The sequence below is a fragment of the Hippoglossus hippoglossus genome, chromosome 6 (assembly GCF_009819705.1).
Source record: "Hippoglossus hippoglossus isolate fHipHip1 chromosome 6, fHipHip1.pri, whole genome shotgun sequence".
Lineage (NCBI taxonomy): Eukaryota > Metazoa > Chordata > Actinopteri > Pleuronectiformes > Pleuronectidae > Hippoglossus > Hippoglossus hippoglossus.
In genome coordinates, this window is record NC_047156.1 from 21,030,040 (window position 1) to 21,043,673 (window position 13,634).

The window sequence follows — 13,634 nt, forward strand, 5'->3', positions numbered from 1 at the left end:
CAATGCAGAACCGCAATGACTTACTATCTCAGAAGCATCACATACGATCTCATAATCATCACTGACTTTCTCATAATCATCACTTATTTGCTCATTATCATCAATTACTTTCTCATCATTTCATAATTTCAATCTCATAATTTTGATTTAGCATTCACCAAATTTTTCTTTCATTGGAAGAAATGAGCAATACTGACAAAATAAACCAGTTGAAATTATAATTTAAGTTATTGCTTAAATGGTGAAATAAGTCCATAATATGTATGTTGATGTATCAATCATTATTGGAGCTAAATCTTATTATATATGCATTTACGCACTCACGCGCGCACGCACACGCACACACACACACACACACACACACACACACACACACACACACACACCAAGGGCATGGGTAAATCTCATATGTTGTCATTTAAACCCCTGCAGTACGCAGACATATTCAAACTGAGCATAAAGTGTAGAATAAGAATAAAATTGACCACTTGTCTGTAAATACACTGAGATAATATCAATATAAAAAAATTTGTATAAATCCAGCAAAACATCTGTATACATTTCACTTAAAGACAACATATTTACCTGCTGTGCATGATACTAACTGATGTGCACACTGTGTTTATTCCACAGAGCTTCACTGAAGGTCATCCTGGGAAACTACATTCTACATTTAAAGACTCAGACTCACTTCTTAGTAATGGATGTAAAAAACTATCAGAAGCATAGGAGGCTACTGAATATTTTTGGGTATTTGAAATTATTATTCTGACACAAACACAGAGCGAGTCATTATTACACAAATCAGCATAAAAACCTACAGTTACACAACCTGCAGTACGAGATGAAATTGTCTCTGCTCATTCCTGACAGAGGTTTCCTACATTTCACAGAATGCATTGCAATTTCCCTTGGAAAAAAGACTTTTTTTATGGATCAATGTCATGAACACAACTGGTCAGCAGGTAATAGAAATAATGGCAGTCAGGGAAAAATGTGACCATCAGGGTCCTTAAACAAAACACAGCATGTTCTATGGAGGCGACTGTGGAGTTAACCCCCATGTATGATTGTTGAAATTCAAAAAATACAAACATGACAAGGAAGGTTTAACAGAAATGGTTTAATGACTCTTGTAGAAACACAATCTTGGAATAGGCTCCACACCTGAGAGTATAAAACATGATACTTAGTATCATTTAGTACAAAACTAAAAGAAGAAACAACACACACAAAGTACCTTTGATTTAGAGATGTAATATGCATTATTTGTCTGCCATGACAGAAATCTTACTTGCCTGTCATTTTCTATCAATCAGATTTTTTCGGGGTGTGTTTTTTATAACATTAGGGATGCAGTAAAAAATAAGCTCTTTTGATCAGGATTCCATATCTTGTACAGCTCCTGTAGCATCCTGGCATCCTCCACAGCATTATGAGCGTCGTAGGACCGTCCAAGGAAGTGACTGACCATAAACTGCTGGGAGTGTCTGGGCAGATTAGGATAGAGCCACTTGCTCAGCAGTAAGGTGTCCAAATACCCAGACACCACCTGCTGGAACTCCTGCAGGAGGTGGTTCTGCAGCAGCACTCTGGTGAGAATAGGGGCATCAAAGCCCTTCGCATTGTGGGCCGCCAGCAGTACGGGACGGTGAAAGGATTGAAGGAAGGCTATGAAAGAGGTGAGAGCCTCGTAGACAGGGGTGGTGTACAGAAGATTCCCACGGAGAAACAGGCCCCCATTGCTAACGGTGAAGCCATTAACCCGTGTGGTGTCCTCGCTGATAGCGCGGAAGGGGAGGGTGTAGACGTTAAAGAGCCTCTCTCCACAGACAGCAGACAACTGGATGATGTCACACACGTTGGTGTCTGAAATTAGAGGAGGGTCTGATTAATGGGGGATATAGGAAAAATAAAATATAAATACAAATATTTTTTTTTTCTGCTTGTTGTGGCTGCATTTAGAGTTCTTCTCAAATGTGTGATACAAGTATTACAGGAATACTAATAAAGTATTTCAATAATTATTGATTAATTGAACTACAAAAATAAGCATGGATGCATTTGTTATCAAATTATATGTTGATCTATAAATACATTTTAAAGTAATTAATTTAAAGATTTTAAATGGGTAATAAAGAAAGCATAAAATATTTACGAATGAAATATTAATCATAAAATTATTATTATTACAGACTTGTATTCAAAATCAACATTAAACAGCCAATACGTTTTAGAACCACATAACTTTATTCATGTCTAAATAATGAAATTTGAAAATCTATTTGAAATTGCAGTTTAAAAAAAGAAACAAATCAATGGCTCCACAAACTGAGTTGAGAATATAGATTTTAATCAAACAGTTAAAAGGGCAACCTCCATTCCAATTTTCCGTTTCCCTGCTGATCTTCCGTTCGCTCGCTATTTGATCGGCTGAGTCATTTAGCTTCTCTGTGACACTGAGTCATACTGAGGCAAAACAATGCAAACTAATTTGCCCAGTTTCCTAATGAAGCAAAACATTTTTTAAGATTAGAGATCTGCCCTGTTTTTTTAACTGTCCGCGGACATTGCACTGATGTCATTGTTTCTTTCTTGTTTTGACTTGTTTTGACCTGCTCTATGTGCCTTTGAATTGCCCTGCAAATAAAGGTGTTTGCTGCATTATTAAGCTGAGTACAGGTTTCATTCTTAAGTCAGTCTACCAGTCACTGGGAATCTGTTGCACATGAGAGCGACCTTGATGCACGTGTACCACTGCTACTACCAAAGATTTAAACACTAACACAGTGACATCAGGCACATCTGTATTCTCAGACTAGGTCAAAACAACATCATTTGGACTTCAGAAAAATGCAATCAAAACATGTCTGGGAAACTCAAGATCTTCTTGTTTTGAACTATATTTCCTTTTTTTCATCAAGATTCACGTGACAACTCGAAATCATTGGATCACTGGATGATGCTGTATTCTTAGAAAAATGTTTTACATAGGAAAGTTAGCAGGGTCTCAACAAAACTCCTGCCTAAAGGTGAGGGGCCATATATGCCATATATGCAGATGCCAAGTTAATGATTTACGAGGGTATAAGTTAAAAAAACTGAAGAAATGTTAGGTGTCTGTTAGAGACATAAACCACACATTTGATTTACTTTCCACACTTTTTTTAAAGGGAAGTCAGCTCAATTTTCAGTTTGTCACTCAAAACCGGCTCCTATTAAATATTGCAACAGGCATTATCTGCCTGTTGCACACTAGGGGCGTTGTAGAGTTTCACTCGAAGTTCTGACCAGAATATTCTAGGTCTTTCCATAACTGTTTTTTTTCTTTTTTTTAAGTTGAAGCGACACAAACACCGTTTCAACTTGTATAACAGAATATACATGAGAAGAATAACATTTACCACATAGGACTGTGCTGTAGAAAATATCAATAATTATTGCAATAGAATTTTTATCACCAGCAATATTACAAAGGTTCTATATATATATATATAGAACCTTTGTAATATATATATCTATATCTATATATACACACACACACACACACACACACATCCACAACAGTGGTTGAACATTACAACAATCTGTTGCTCTTATTAGATTATTTTTTTAAAGCTTTGAAAATTACTGAAAACTTCCAGTAAGTGGACTAAGCTTCAAAGATCAAGTATAAACCTCAAACCGGAAAAATGAAAGGTTACTTTAAAAAACACAAAAAATAATGGGCACATATTATAGCACTAAGTGTTCTAATGACATAATGAAAAGGTCATTTTGAGTTTAATAGGTGATATGATGACCGATGAGGAGTAAGAAACTTTTACCTAATCCAGTTGTCTCCAGGTCGAAGAAGACGATGGTAGAGTTGGAAGACATCTGCAGGAGGGACAGAAAAGAACATCAGTGTTGAATACAAATTAACTCACAGTAAGATATCTGTTGAAAGTAGATTTGGAAGCTCCCCGGGTCACAGCAGAGAGCAGGACAGTCAGTCAGCTGAATAAACTCACTTTCTAGAATTATTTCCCTTTGCTCTAGTCGCTGCTTCTCCGTGCCTGTCTTTCGTGAACTGAAACTAACTCCTCTTTTCAGTGAAATGGAATTTACTCCCGTTTTCGTTTGGTTTCGGTCCCCCCCCCCCCCCAGGTGCAGGATGGGAAGTGGAGTCTTTTGGTGGTAACTCGGCAGCAGAGTGGCTAACTTGAAACTATTGGTTTTAAATGAATGTAGTGAAATCAAAAGATAGTGAATGAATAAACACATATTGTTGAGGAATTTTTGACCATCCTCACACATTACTGTATATGCCCCTATAACATAGAGAGTGACAGCAATTCTAGCCATTCATGTATGATGTGCTGTTAGAATGGGTGACACAAGTAGAGGGAGATATACTGGGATGCTGTGGGAGACATCTTCAGACTGGGGGGGGGGGGGGGGGGGGGGGGGTGACAATTGCTCATGTTACTCTGTTGGCGTTTGTATATTGTTCCACCTTCTGGTCTCCGTGATGCATCAAGTCTACATTAAACTCTTCTGCATAAGACATCAGCTGATGCTGGAGTTCTCCTTTCACCAGCTTCCAGAAAACTTCCATAACAATATACAATACAAACTAGGGCTACGATGTAGCACTGAACGGGCCCGAGCACACGCAACTCGGGACCTGTCGCGGTTGGTGGAGAGAGCGATCGGCGAGCGGGCACACGGCTTTGCGTTGCATGCGTTTTGAGGTTGAGGTTGCTTCCCCTCTGCGTGTTGGCTGATCCTGTTGCAATGTTAGCATTGGAGCTGTTTTCCTTCTTCCCAGAGTGAGTCAAGTACTCACTGGTGTTGGACTTTGTTCTTGACATACTGCACCTAAACCAGACGAGTGCTTTGATGTGTTGATCAAAAACATTCTGCAACATTCTATTGAGTTCAGTTGACTTTGATCTTAACTACGTTCTTGACATAACTGCAACTAAACCAGACAAATGCTTTGATGTGTTTTTCAACAACATTCTACAACACTATTCTGTTTTACAAAGTTGTTGACATTATACCATTTCTACTGGAAACACTTTAAAAAGAACAATTACACCCATATCATTCAACATGACTCGTTCGATACCCCCCCCCCACACACACACACAGCACCACATAGATGTACTTGTCCATATAGGTGGATATAAACCTATACTTTAATGTAGTTTTATGTGGGTGATTGTGAAAGGCTGCTTCTATGTACCACAGGCATGGATCATGCACACACTATTCAGGGTCAGGGTAGGGAGGCATCAAGATTGGGTGGGCAGGGGTGTGTTTGGTTTAACATGTCACTGCCAACTGCCTCTAAAATCCCACATGGAGATATAGAGAATCTGTTTTAGCATATAAATGGACGCAGTGGAGCTGTGGTCTGGTTAATTTGATACCGGCTCACTCTGTCTCCTCCCAAATCACGACCCGACATACATGTCATTGGCCAATGCTGCACTTTTTCTGTCTCTCTTGCACCAACAGTTTATATCCGTGTATGTACAAAACTTCCTCTGAGATTGTATTGAATTTGTTAATAACAGTGTAGTTTGGGGATTTAGTTATCTCCACATCCACTTTGTTTGTTTGTTTGTTTGTTTGTTTCTTTAGCTATTGTTTTGTTTGTAATTAAAATCCTGTCCAATTTTCTGCATTAGGCCATAGCTGAAGAAAAAAAAATAGTCAGTTATTTTGCCAAGCCCATTTCAAATTACTCCAGAATACAAAAATATCCGTGGTTCTTGAATTTCCTGCAAAGTTTCATTATTTTTTGAGCATGTCTAGGCCCTGAAAAAGCCCCCCAAAGGGAAATAATAATAATAAGAAAAATCCTTCGAAATTCAATAGGGCCTCCCACCATCGGTGCTCGGGCCATAATAATAAATTATCATTTATCATTCGGTAGTCTCCCCACCTTTCGAACTCAAAGACAAATGTTATCATCTTTGAAATTAAGTCCTTCAGTCAGTCAAACTTTATGAGCTCCACCACAGAGGTTTGTTTGTTTGTTTGCTTTCATGATTACACAAAAACTACTTAACCAATTTCCACAAAGGAACCCTTTCAATTTGGGTGTGAATTCGGATCAGGGGGCAGGATCCAGGGTATATTGTGTGGGGGCGTTTTCCACATGTTTATACCATTGGGAACTGACATTATGTGAACTTGTAGTTGATGTTTCTTTTACCTTTCAGTCATTTTCTAGATGTTAAATTAAGAAAATATTCAGACTAATTACTGCGCCTTTCAAGTCACATTTAACGACAACAATCAGTAACTGATCCAACTTGTAGTAATTAACAGGGTTTCTGCAAATCATATTCATGACTTTTAAAAGACATTTAAAAGTCTGTTTCACAATAAAACTGGACACTTCAGTCAAGACTCTCCAGCACCATATTACAATAATTGCCTCTGCCAAAGAGGTAATGTTTTTATCTGCATTTGAATGTTTTTTTTTAAGCGGGATTACGCAAATACTACTCCAACTTCTTCCCTGAAATCTTATGGAGGAGAGGGGGTGACTTTAAGAAGAACCCATTAAATATTGATGTAGATCGGATCAAGGGTCGGATCCAGAGAACCATTAATTTAGTGAATTTAAATGTGGTTTCATAAGGGGACTGTGGGTCTTGGTGGAGGTATGCACTATAAAAGGTACGGCCCGGTCACACATATGAGAATGTATTGTTTGCAAACCTTCGCCAAATAAAACATTTGCTTCCTGTCGCAAGGCAAATCACCAGATTCGAAGACATTCCCTAAAGCTGGTATTAAGATATCACGTCCAAGAAAAACATTTTGTGAGGCCATGTGACCTTGAACTTTGAACACTGGCTACAAAAATCTAAACAGTTCATCCTTGAGTCCAAAAGAATGTTTGTAACTAATTTGCGTATGGTGATGGAGGGTAATAACAATACATCATTTAAAAATCATCTGTCTAAATGTTTGCTCGAGAAGGATGTTGCACCCAATATGTTTTTTAACGCCTCAAGGATGCACACAATGTTTTTCAGTAAGTAGCAGTGAATGCAAATATAACTTTGTTTATGAAAAAAAATACACAAAAAGTATTATACAAATTTCATTTACGCAAATATTACACAACTCAAGTGTGTTTGGCAGCAGTTTTGCTTTTTTAATAAGCAGATGAAATTTCCCCCATAAAGTCTTTTTTTTTTCTTACAACCATAGACATGTTTGTATAATTAAAAAAGGAAATATAACACAAATTGCACCGTATACATAACCGTGTCCAGAGTGGCGCAGACAATGAGACACAACGCTTTTCTTTTTTTCTGCTTCGTATAGCACAAACATGACAGACCCATCGTGGCCTGATAAAATGTTGCCATGATTAATAGTAGATAATGAACCGTACATAGGATAATATATCCTTTTATAACACCTTATATAACAGATTCTTTTAAATCAATGTACACCCCAAAAGCATGATCATAAATAGTACATACACTGTGTATAAAAGAGGAACAAAAACAACCAGAGAAAGCACAGCATGCCTTCCAGTGACAGGTACATTCACTTTTTTTTCTTTTCTTTTTGTTTTTTGCAGAATGCCATATAGACAGCATGGACATGTCCAAATACCCTCGCTTCAAATACCATCTTCGATATTTGACCAGGAATCAGCTTTGTCTTCTCATCTCACCTTCGAAACAGTTGGTTTTTTAGAGCTAATGTTATAAAAAGACAACACATTGCAAGTCTCCACACCTGCATCTCACACCTGAGATCAGCACAGTCTTCACGGAGACTTCCAGCTTCAAGGAAAAGTCGATTAACACGGATTGTGTTGGTGAGATCGGAACGAGAGTCGCCCACGGGGATCTGATCACAGACGCAGCAAGCGAGGAGGGATATTGCAGCTTTAGTACAGAGACATCATCGCTGTTAAGATACTGAGTATGTCCGTTAAACTGAAGATTACACTGACACTGCATGGACAGAGACAGAGAGAGATTAGGATTATGCAGAAACACAAGGACAGTCTGAGTTAGATGCTACTTCTTTGTCTGCAGGTTAAATGCTACTTTTCACAGCCAGAGCCGGGAGACAGGAGGATGGAAGAGCTACGCTTGTGTTTGAGAAGAAGAAGAACGTATTGCGGACGGCTCAGAGGACGACATGGACGGAGTGAGTATGTGAGTGCAGAAGTTTCCCCCCAAGGTGCAATGAAAATCAGAACCAATATTTGGTAAATCTGGGTTAGTTTTAGTGTGACATGATGGTTTGACAGATTTCCCACCCTTATAGGAATAATAGGGGAAACGTATAAGTGTGTATAGAGACGACTATACATGCACCGAGAGGGAGCTGATACAGTGGCATGAATTATTCATTCATTCAGGCACACACACACACGCACAGTCAGGCGTTCATCTGAACAAAAATAAACCATGAAACAATATTGACAGCAAAAACATGACATCTTTGATATCAGTAACAACACCAATGTATAATACAGCAATAGTATATATTAAAAAAATATTCAAGTCCTGACAAAAGTAACACTGATGCTTCTGAATGAAACAGAAAACAGAGAGCTTGCAGGGACAGGCAGATACAAAACACCCAACACGTAGCACAGACTGACGGCTTTTCCTTCTGTTATTTCTGAAGAGTACAACCCGAGGTCACCCAAAACTGGCTCTGATCACTGTGATATAGGAAAAGAGAAAAAGGCAAAGGGAAGGAAACTGGATGAAACCAGCACAGAAACAAAAAGTGGAACCTGAATTCCAGACACTTCCCTTTGCAAAACGAGAGAAGAGGAAATCAGGCAAATTAACAATGAACGGCCCAGGAGCAGCACTGGAGTTTCGTTCTATGTTCACCTTTTTCCTCTGTAACATAATAATAATAATAATAATAATAATAATAATAATAATAATAATACATAACATAGAGCTGTGACATATTTCTGTACAGTTTCTTCAGATTGACGTAGGAAAAAGTGTGATGGAGAAGCATGCAGCCTCTTGGCTGGTATGTCCTGTGTAAACGTGAAAAGCTTGGTGCTGGTTACAGACAAAATGTCCGCCAGTTCAGTCAGTATGGCTACATTTCTTCGGGGTTGGCTTTACCACCTGACCACATGCTAAAAAAATGAAGACAGGGCACTATCAGATTTGGCTTTGCAGGAGTGTTTTTTTTTTCTGTGTCTCTCCACCCGTCCTTCCCTTATTCTGCTTCTTCTTCTCTCCCTTAACTGACCCCTGGTGCTCCAGCAGGGGTCAAACAGCACTGAGATCAGAGGGTCAAAAACCGTTTCACTTCACTCCCTCTATTCACATTAGTCGTCAGTCTTTGACCATCTTAGTTGTCTTGTCCCTCTGTGTAGTACGTCCAGTCTTCTGTAATTCTCACAGCTTTCTGCTTTGACTGGACCAGGGGAGGAGGGGGGTGAGAACAGAGGAGGGGCAGCAGTCGACATTTGGCATGAACCTTGCCCCATGACCAGCCTCATCCATCCCTGGACTCTCCCTCCTCCCACTTCGCGCACACCCTCCTGTGCTCCAACAGGCGGTGGCCGGCGTTCCTTCCCTCCTTGGCATCACACCATGAACTCGTTGCTGCCATACAGAACCAGCTGCTGTGGCCCCGAGCTGAATTCAGACTCCCTCCGGTGGGTTCCCGAGGGCTCGCGTGGTGAGCTGCGGCTCAGCCGGAGCCTGTGCGGGGTCTTGCCACCTCTGTGACCTGCCTCTGCCTCGCCCAACGGGGTGGTCCCCAAACCGCAGGAGGTGAGCAGCGGCCCGGACGAGGATGAGCGAAACCGGTAGTGAGGGGACGGAGAGCCGGAGGCGTTGGAGGAGAGAGAAGAGGAGGGGTGGTAGGATGAGGAGATCGTGGAGGTGGAGTCTGCTGAGTCCTGGGAATCCGGCTGGCGATGCAGAACTCGTCTGCTCTTTGCCTCCGACTTTCTGGAGCGATAAATGCCGTGCTCTGTGTCGAGAGACAGAACAAGAGAGGGAGAGAGGGATTAGAAAACACACACTCTAACAATGTTGGGAATACACTGTTTAGACACAGATATTCCAATAAAACTGAATAGGTATCAGCAAAAGAGCAAATGTAACAAAAGTGAGCTAAGAACAAATCTGTGCATTTACATGACAGCTAGTCCGTGGTGTAGAGGGTGAAGAGAAAGGGAGAGAGGACTGTCCCCTGTGGAGCCCCGGTGTTGCTGACCACTCTGTCAGACACACAGTGCTGTGGTCTGCCAGTCAGGTAGTTCACAATCCAGGACACACGACGGGGGCATCCACGTGCATCGCTGTGAGTTTCTCGCCCAGTAAAACTGGCCTGATGGTGTTGAAAGCACTGGACAAGTAAAAAAAACATGACCCTCACAGAGCTAGCCGGCTTGTCCCGGTGGGCGTAGACTCGATTCAGCAGGTAGATGATGGTGGGGCTGGTAGGATAACTGGAGGGGATCCAATTCTGGCCTGACCATGGGCCTGAGCTGATCCAGGACGAGTCTCTCCGGGGTCTTCATGATGTGGGACGTCAGTCTGTAGTCCTTGGAGCCACTAGGACACGGCGTCTTTGGCACAGAAACGAGGCAGGACGTCTTCCACAGCTATGGGACCCTCTGAAGACTCAGGCTCATGTTGAAGACACGGTGAAGCACTCCACAGAGCTGGGGGGCACAGGCTTTGAGCGTCTTTTAGCTGTCTTCTAACATGGTGAGGTGTGAAGGACACTTTATGGTTTTCATTCCACACCAGACCCCCCTCATGTTGTTCTGCTGGAGTTTCCCCACCTGCTTCCTCCTGTAGCTGTCTTTGTCTCCTTGATCTGGATTTTTAGGTCCCTCTGAATAGTCCTCAGCTCCTCCCTGTTGTCACCTCTGGAAGCCCTCTTCTTCTCATTAAGGATGGCTTTGATGTCTTTTGTTACCCACGGCTTGTTATTTGGGTAACAGCAGACACTCCTTGTTGGGACAGTACAGTCCACACAGAAGTTTGTGTAATCCGTGATGCACTCTGTAAGCCCATCAATGTCCTGTCCGTGCAGCAAACAGAGTGCACTCCCAGTCAGTCACCTCACAACAGGCCTGCAGTGTCTCATAGGCCTCCTCTGATCATCTCCTCACTGTCTTTGTGATCAAAGAGGCCCATAGCAGGAGGTGAGATGCACCAAGTTGTGATCTGGTTCAGGTTCCTTCCCCTCTGGTTTTGCAGGTGACGTACTGGGTGAATTTTGTGTTTTATCCATGCAAACATGACTGAAGTCACCCAAGATTATTATGAGGGCATTCGGGTGTTCAGTTTGCAGTCCAGATATGGCAGTATGGCAATCCCATGTAGGTGTTTGCATTGTATTTGGTAGTTACGCCTAAAGTATGCATTCCTAAATCACATTGTGTCCTTACGTCTTGCCACTGGTGACATTTAGAAAAGAGTACGAGTTGGTGCCTCTCTTTCTGGGGCATCTGAGTTGGAGTGGGAGTTCCTAAGCGTAGACACTACAATGTACTGTTGGTTTATGGGCTTAATTCTAAGTGACGAGTGGAAACACTGTCTAATACAAAGTAAAAAAGGAAAAATTTCCATACATTCAGAAATACACACACACGCATGCACACAAACATCGAAAAGCACACACAATTACCCGAGGGGTCGGACGTAGCTCCTTTGGTCTCCATGGTAATATTTTCAGAGCTGTCTGCTGTGCCAATGGAGGCTTCAGATTCAGGAGTCTCATCATCAGACACCCGCGGCTCCAAGATCAACATCTCATACGTCAGCTCCTCCCTGCAGAGACACACACAAACCTGAACTTTAGGGCGTTTATCATGGTAAGTGTGTGTGCCCATGTAATCCATATAAAACATATAAAGCAAAGTAAAGACTTGAAAGCAACAGGGGACAAACAGACAAGTATTAACTCAGCGCTACCACATGTTATTGGAGTAGTTTTGTACTATTTACAGAACGGTGCATCTGCTAAAATCTATAGAAAATGGTCTCGTAAGTGATATTGTAATTATTATCTGGCTGGCAGAATTATTGATTGAGATTTGTTTGATTTAATGGATGTTTGTCCAAATATCATGTTCTTTCAACTAAGCTTTGGGTTATGCTTTTCATATCTTGTTGGGGCTTTGGCAGCCTGTGCAAAAGATGTATCCCACTTAAGAGTTTCAAGAAAAAACCCTTTCAGCCTCATCTGATGTGAATAATCCGTGCAGAGAGACGTCATACTTCTCTTTCTGCAGACTCTCAATCTGCTCAGTGAGGATCCGCTCCTCCTGCTGCATCGCCAGCTGCTGCGGCTCGTTCAGCCCAGCCTCTGCTGCATCCTCTCCTCCTTCTCCTTCTACTCCTCCTCCTCCTGCACTGTCTCCATCCAGCTCAGAAGACGCTCGGGGGCTGAGAGGAGGTGAGGGCGTGTGGGTGCTGCTCTGTCGAACACGGCCTATGCTCTGCAGATTCACACACAGAGAGTTACACAGCATGAGAATGTATTCGCCCAGGGTGACCAACAACAATAATCAGTCTGCTGTTGACAGTGACAGTGATGAAGCACAGACAGTGGACTCGCTCTAAGGACAGCTGGTTGTTTTGACCAAATACTAACTACACACACACACCTACACACACACACCCACACACAGGTGGGCATTACCTTAAGTTTAGCTGTGTTAGGCTGCATGTTAATAGGTCGTGAGGCAGAAACAGAAGGCAAAGAGTTGTCAGTGTCGACAGTGGAGCTACAGCCTGAGTGCTGTACGTGCCTGAGCGCTCAACACGAACAAACATCAACCAAACATAAAACTATGACGAGTATAAGGGCCACTTAAAGGAAATAAAGTCATAATATTACGAAAATAAAGTTGTTATTTTAGGTTACGTGGGATTTTACATGGGGAATATTGGAGGATCAGCTGATCAGATTAGCATCTTGCTAAATTATACTTTAGTCCAGATTTCACAAATAACAAAATACTTTATCGTTTGGCTCATCAGCACCACATCATCACAAGTATCAGGACTTTTTAAAGATTGTTTAAGAAACTGTGTCTGTTCTAAAGAAACTGCCTCTTTTGAAGAGGAGGAAATGATTGGTAGTGGTACTATTTCTGTGGGACAAAATATTCTTTGTTGTCTCAATTTGTTAAATTAAGCAAATTCTGGATTCATAAGAATCACTTAAATCACTTGATACTCAATTGTGTTGCTATTTGTAAGTTATTAATAAACTAGCAATGTGTTTTCACTAAATACTTTAAAGTGAAAGCCCAAAGTATTTTTTGCGAAGTAAAAATACATATTTTTCCACCACAACTCACAGATTTGCGTCAGGTCGGTCATAAAAAACAAACATCCCCATACTAGGTGAAATATTAGGGAGGTTTGCTGAAACAGACAGGTTTTAAAATCAGTCTGTGAAAATGCCATCAAATATCCACATTATCCTCACTAAACATTCGGACAGCTCAAGAGTGGAGTACACAGACAGAGTCAGACGGCTAAAAGAGAACGAGTTTACAGACAGAAGTGATGAGTACATTGACTGGACGCTACAGACGGTAGATGAGTGGACGAGGTAAATAGACTGACGGATAGGACGGGACGGAC

General features: G+C 41.4%; 2 protein-coding genes across 13 annotated transcripts in view; both read right to left on the reverse strand.

Moving 5' to 3' along the window:
- Positions 1-1,157: 1,157 nt before the first annotated feature.
- On the reverse strand, positions 1,158-4,133 carry LOC117763693 (DNA polymerase III PolC-type-like). Its single transcript, XM_034589048.1, has 3 exons — positions 4,014-4,133; positions 3,828-3,879; positions 1,158-1,869 (listed from the first exon to the last, which is right to left on the reverse strand). The coding sequence occupies exons 2-3, from the start codon at positions 3,877-3,879 to the stop codon at positions 1,340-1,342; spliced, it is 582 nt and encodes a 193-aa protein (XP_034444939.1). The 5' UTR covers positions 4,014-4,133; the 3' UTR covers positions 1,158-1,339.
- Positions 4,134-7,140: 3,007 nt separating this feature from the next.
- The window catches only part of LOC117763641 (unconventional myosin-IXAa-like), a 147,408-nt gene continuing 140,914 nt past the window's right edge, over positions 7,141-13,634 (reverse strand). For 8 of the 12 annotated variants that reach the window (XM_034588916.1, XM_034588921.1, XM_034588926.1 and 5 more), the window contains 4 exons: positions 12,682-12,702; positions 12,258-12,478; positions 11,665-11,807; positions 7,141-9,993 (listed from right to left, as the gene is read on the reverse strand). In XM_034588916.1, coding sequence (XP_034444807.1) covers positions 9,602-9,993; positions 11,665-11,807; positions 12,258-12,478; positions 12,682-12,702 — 777 coding nt within the window. In that variant the 3' untranslated portion in view covers positions 7,141-9,601. The remainder of the gene's footprint in view (positions 9,994-11,664; positions 11,808-12,257; positions 12,479-12,681; positions 12,703-13,634) is intronic. The other 4 variants (XM_034588920.1, XM_034588919.1, XM_034588925.1 and 1 more) reach the window with 1 other exon arrangement.

Coding starts and splice junctions, on each gene's coding strand:
- LOC117763693 (XM_034589048.1), bottom strand. CDS start 3,879: ATGTCTTCCAACTCTACCATCGTCTTCTTCGACCTGGAGACAACTGGA. Junction 1,870..3,827: donor CCTGGAGACAACTGGATTAG/GTAAAAGTTTCT, acceptor CTCTAATTTCAG/ACACCAACGTGTGTGACATC.